We start from the raw sequence: 6,388 nt of genomic DNA on the forward strand, positions 1-6,388 counted from the left end.
ATGGTCCACAGTCTTACATGTTCTCCCCCAGAAATTCATCTTATCATACACTTTCATAAGTACAGGCAACTATTTTACTAGAAAGGCCACATCTGCAACATGTGTAAATTTCTTCAGCTAAAGTATCTAATACCCAATGGACATATTTAACGTTACATGCTTTTATTCAATGCAGTGTACTTCAAGATCATACAACTTCTCATTTACAGGGCCTGTTCTTGAACTAAAACCTTGTGAGGAATTTATCGGTCCGACTTCATAAAATAACAATAGGCCGCTTATGAGCAATGTACATAACTTCTGTCTTCAATCATATTCTGGGGATTTGAGAAAAGTGTTGAGTGATCGCTTATAAGACATTTACAATAAAAGTAATATCTCAAGTCCAATCAATCCCCATGCAAAGTGCAACCTTTTACAGTAATGTGACACTTAAATGAAACATATTTCTGGAGAGAACACTTGGCCAATCCATTCACATGCACAGGAGTCAGGCTTGGAAGGGATGCGTACTTACAGGCACAACTGTCTTTGTCCGTCACGGACATCTCGTAAAAGACATGGGTTTGCTGGGAAACAAAATGGGCAGGACAGAAAAATGATGACATATAGAGAAAAAACAGCCAGCATAGTGTAACACAGGGTGCCACCATCCAAAATGTCCGATGCAATCCCTTTTAGAAAAAAAAAAAACATGTCCAAGATGGGGCAGACCCTGGGATCCAACCCCGACCACAGATCCATGGAATTTGATCCATATGATGAAGCAGTGAAATCTATAACTACATACACCATATACATGTATCAAGGCAACCTTTCTCATGATTTTCAAACATGTTTATACAACATGTCTTACAGTGATATTACCTTTACCTTATTTCAATCAAAATATTACGATAAAAAATTGATGTAAAATCATACATCAATCAGCATTTCTGTACAATTTTCAGAGAAAAACTTTTAAAATCTTTAATTAGGATAATACTACTTTCAATCTGAAACAAATATATTAGTTGTACACATGTTTCTATATACATGTAATAATAATATATTGCAACAGGCAAAGAAAAGCAGCCAAGTGCGCAGCCCTTTTCCCCAAAGCCCTCCCAATGGACTAACCTGTTGAGGTGCTGTCATGCATATTTAATGCCTATAAATATTGAAGACCATACTGATAGTGTATCAGTAATAGCGCCTGATGCTGCTCAGTGGTGGGGGTGGGTACTTCCTGCAGGAACAACTCAGCCGGATAATTACTTGTGTATACCTCCCCACCTCCCATGGGATGGTCAACCTGTTGCTATTCAACCCCCATCAATTATGAATACATTGTATATACACACATATAATGGCATAACTAACAGTTAAGGCAAGCCACATCCTGTATTCATAGATTGTCAACAGTAGCAAAAAAATGTATCAGGGGACTATGAAGGAAACCTTAATCAGACACATTTATTTTCATTTGTAATTATATTGCATGATATTGTATTCTCGAATTGTGCATTGATTTTCTCCAGGCAAGGGTAGAAAACAATGTGGCAAGGAAATAGGAATTCAGTTAATTTACCACAATGCAAAAAAATTAATTACCAGTAATTTGACTAAATATAAAGAGTTACAGAAAAACACATCAAGAAATAAACAGGGTGAGCGGGGTCTCTTTCCAGATTGAATACATATATATACATCAAAATACTACTAGAGGGTTTCTATCAAAATACCATACATTTTATGCCAAAAAAACAGTTACTCAAGCAACTGGATGTGATTTTTGAAACGGTCAGACGATTTCATCTTGGCATTCTGCTACGAAATCTGACTTACCTATGATTTTGTTTCACAAATTTCACAACTGAATACAAATGTAAGATTCTGTAGAATATATCAAATATCAAATGTTGTCAAAAGTCTCCTCAGGAAGACAGATACCACAGGGGAGGCTGATGGAATATCAGCAGGTATTACCAGTCAACTCTCATGACATGACGAATGACAAGATTGATTCTCTTCCCTGCTTCTAATGACAAAAAAAGATAAATGACAGCGAAACACCAGTAAAATATATCAACTTCAAGATATGGCAGCCACCAGTGGGAATATGGATGGTGGATCACTCCTATGATACTGGATCATTTGGGGACTCTAAGAGTATTTGGGATTAAAGGTAAATTGAAAAAAGGGCAAAAGTGAGCAAAGAAGAGATACGTATCATCCAAAACGATGGAAAGTAAAGCTCCAGATTTATCCAGTCGTAGTGAATATCATTAGCATGTCTGACCTTCAAGGCCATAAGGATTAGTATGCCAGGTCTCAAAATGGTACAATGTGATATCAAAGACAGATCTTATTCAAAATATAAATTAACATGTGAAAAAGCGCATGTTTCTTCTTGCCATCATGCATTCATGGTCAATGTTTGCGATCTCTGATTTTACCAAAATAATTCAACTAAATGTACGTGAGGTGAATGTGGCTATGTCTAGGGAGATGTTTTGATGACTAGCTTGGAGAATCACAAATCAGACACAAACAAAGCGTTACCCAACATGCATGTACCAATCAGAGAAGGTAATTGACAGAAACTCAAGACAAAGCATTTAACTTGATGGAAGCTTGTCGTCCAAAAAACATCCAATCAACAAGCTCAACTGCATTGCCATTCTCTAGACTTCCCATCAGGATACCAGACAAAAAAATCATACTGACGAGTAAGTGATCTCTCTACATTATACCTTCCACGGAATCCCATTTATTTTTGTTAAAAGCCCAGTTGCTAAAAGGTAGGGCACAAATTGGAACCAATAACCAGGGTATAACAAGTCCGGGGAGAAATCACCAAATGATGGATCTTCTAATTAAGACCCATTCCCATAACAAGGGTTATCTTATCATTCCAACTGCCAGGGTGATTAAAATGTCTGCCTCTAATGTCTGCCAAACAAAAACACTTGGAGCCTGGAATTGAAAACCTATTCATTGCCCAAAGTGGCAACATGTAGACTCCATTGAGTAATCAATAAACACGGTAACGCCCGAGGGGAGTCGTAGGTAGCAAGTTTAGTGGTAGAACATTGCTACCCCAGAGGCTGTAAAAATAATCACGATGGCGTCTCCGTTTAGTCGACTGACAAGTCAGCAGAAACGGCTAGCGGCGGTGAGTCTTGCGTGAACACAGTCCAATTCAAATTTTAAATATTCAACATGAAATATCATCTTGTTTGACAATAACAACAAACAAAGTATTGCACACAAGAATGAAAGAGCAAGGCCATTACATATTGTAATCAATGTGTATCATATAAGAAAAATAGATGTTTCTAGAAAATAATTTTTTTTCTTCAAATCTTCACGGAATACAGAAGCTCCTATTAATTCTAATTGTCTCAAAACAAATACGACTGAAATGAGTTCATTATCTTTCTTTCAGGGTCATTTCAGAATCAGGGTCATTTGCTCTATTCATTTGACTTAAAATCATAATCAGAAGCATCTGTACAATGAGTAATATCCTTAACTCCAGGAATTACCCAGCATGGCCATATAAGGAAAACAGATCTCCTTCCCGGAACAGGGAGGTTATGGAAAACCCCTTACAACTCAGACCTTATAGTACTATAATTGCGCAAGCCAAAGCCATAAAACTTTCAAGATGGCTGAGAAGATAGCCCATGTACAGGACCAGGACTTATTACCCGCTGAGGTTAGCCAAAATTGGTGTTAACTTGACATAAAAAATTCATAATGCTGAGGCATGATATCCCTCTCCTGTTCCTGCAAATTATATAATAAGATCAGTGGAACCGTAAAGTACTCAAAACCATGAAATGATGGCCAGTAAGTTGATATTGTGTGGTGAAGTAGTGGTACTGTGGAAGGAAATACATGATGGGGAGGTTGGTGTATGTAATGATCATGGATATCGGTCATCTTTAGTTTCTGCTGTCAAAATCACTGGCACAAATTGGACTGTATAACACCAAGCCTTGGATTTTGATTCAACTTAAAAATTGCAAGTTTCTATGTACAATGTACTGTATTTTAATTTTTGCGTTTTATCTGACATAAATTACATAGTGCGATTTTGAGCCCTAGATGTATACCGTAAATAATATTTATAACATGTCCTGCAATACTTGCATAGAAGTGGGGATATAAAAAGTACACTTTGGCCACTGGTGGTGGCACATTTCCATGGGAACAGATCTTTCGAGTGTAAAACAACACTTGAAATTGAATACCCTGAATATTTCAGATATCAGTCCTAGCCTCCCATCCAGTCACAAATTACCCTTTTGTGAAACATCATACAGGTTCACAGACTGTACGAATAGTACAATGTATGTGCAAACTGCAATGCTAACTAGTACAGTAGTAGGAAAATGAGAAATGCATGACAATAATGGAAAGCAAAAAAAGAGATACATTTGCTGGTAGAGATACATTTGCTAGTTTACTGGTCAAGAAATGACTGTCTTTCGTGAACCCCGAATTACATGTAGCGTGGAGACAAAATTGCCAGATTTCATGTACTTGGGGGTGAAGCAGGGGTGACATTCCCCACTTTAATACTGGAGCTAGACCACCTATCTGAACAGAAGGCTAATGTATCATATCAAGGGGTCAGCTCTCACTTTACATAAGGACATACCAGCCATTTCATCCATGCCAAATTTCAATGCTGACCCAAACAATGATTACGGAAAGAATTCTACTCAACTGGAAATATTTTGCCCTGTGTTTTTTTTTACGTCAACAATACCAAATGTTTTTCAACTCTAAACTGATGATTCTGGCACCTGTCAGTTACTGCAAATTTACACACTGTACTTCTGCATTTTCCCCATCACTGGATAAACACGATGGCTGTTTATGGATAATCATTACACAAATATTGCCTCTTTCCCTCTTCAAACTCCATGTGTATATTTTTCCCATTTTTCTGTATCATTTCTCTGTCCCGTCTTATCGTTTCAGCCAGGCACAAAGTCGTTGTAATCACGTACTTGCAGACAGGGATGCACCAAGATAAACAACATTTTGGGACCTTACTTTCAACCCCCCAACTTCCTCTTCTATTCTTTTCCCACCACGTTACACAACTACTTCCTCCAAACCTGTGTGTTCCTCCGTCAAACCTCAGGAAATCGTTTCCCAAAAGGCCCTCGTTTGGTGGTTTAAATCGAGATACGAGAAGGATAGGACAAAAATAAACATTTGTTTAAAATCGGGCTTCCTCTCGTTGCTGAACTGACAAGGACGTGCCGTTTTCGAGCGGCAACATGTGATAAATGTCATCATAGTCAATGGTTAAATTGTCAAGGGACAACCGAGGGAATTTTTGTAGGAACGATCTAGATTATAAAGATTCGACTACTCTTAACGACGGCACAGACAAAGATGGGGCAATCGAGGAGGAGAAGGAGAAAAATACCAAGAGTGGGAGGACATTTTTCTTTACCTCGGGTATCACTTGCAGCTGGGAAGGGGATGCAACTAGCTCGACACTCCCCAAACTTCCGCTCTCTGGTTTGTGACTCCCTCTCTTGGTCGGTTCGCAAAATTGTGGCTCCTAGCTGCCGGATTGAAGGCACATCTCCTCTTCTTGGGTTGAGAAGGGCTGACGGGGTACAAAATATTGTCAAAATTGGTTGATTTGGGGCGGAATTTTGTGGCTGTGGCCGGGCGATTTCCGGGTTAGTGCCGCTGGGAATTGTGGGAAGCCAACCCATAATAGTCTTCTCGTGACGTCCGAAGATGGCTGACAGGAAGAAGTCGGACGACTTTTCTCTGGTTCCAAGGAGCATTTATCCTGAAAACCGTAAGTTTTTTAGTCAGATATCAGCACTGTAAGGTTACGATTTTATCCGGGAATATATTTTGTGAAACGTCGACCATAGACATACCGGGAAAAGGGGACAGCGTAATGAGTTGTGACTGACTAATGTGTTAGCAGACGACAAGATCAGGAAGTGAAATGGCGGGAAATTTTGAAATCGATTTTTAGGAACCAAAGCAATACTTTGTGTATCGATAACATGCAGGAGCGAGGCATCTCTGTGTGTAAAGTGTCTGTTTGTGTGGTTTGGCATGGATTGACTTGTAACGAAAACAATCGACGTGTCCTGTAAGGTTTAAACATGCAACTGCTTTTAATACTAGTCCCAAGGAGACATGTACAGGCTTGCCCCTGTGCCAGTTTTAATTCCAACTCGTGTGTGTCATGAAAGGGTTACAGTCGTAGGGAATGTCACGCCGTGTGTACCGTGACGATTGGTGTATATGTTATTTTTTGTTTCAGTAGCAGATAAAGAACTTCCAGTGCAGCTCCAGACCACTATGAGTATGACTACTGACAGAGAGGTACCAGGTGATGTGTCTGTGAACC

General features: G+C 39.1%; 1 protein-coding gene across 1 annotated transcript in view; it reads left to right on the forward strand.

The window, feature by feature from the left end:
* Positions 1-5,672: 5,672 nt before the first annotated feature.
* The window catches only part of LOC109466986, a gene marked incomplete at its 3' end in the record, with an annotated part of 3,862 nt that continues 3,146 nt past the window's right edge, over positions 5,673-6,388 (forward strand). The window contains exons 1-2 of the mRNA XM_019764873.1: positions 5,673-5,821; positions 6,302-6,370. Of these exons, the coding sequence (XP_019620432.1) occupies positions 5,758-5,821; positions 6,302-6,370 (133 nt within the window). The remainder of the gene's footprint in view (positions 5,822-6,301; positions 6,371-6,388) is intronic.

The sequence above is a fragment of the Branchiostoma belcheri genome, unplaced genomic scaffold, assembly GCF_001625305.1.
Source record: "Branchiostoma belcheri isolate BF01 breed outbred unplaced genomic scaffold, Haploidv18h27 scaffold173, whole genome shotgun sequence".
NCBI lineage: Eukaryota > Metazoa > Chordata > Leptocardii > Amphioxiformes > Branchiostomatidae > Branchiostoma > Branchiostoma belcheri.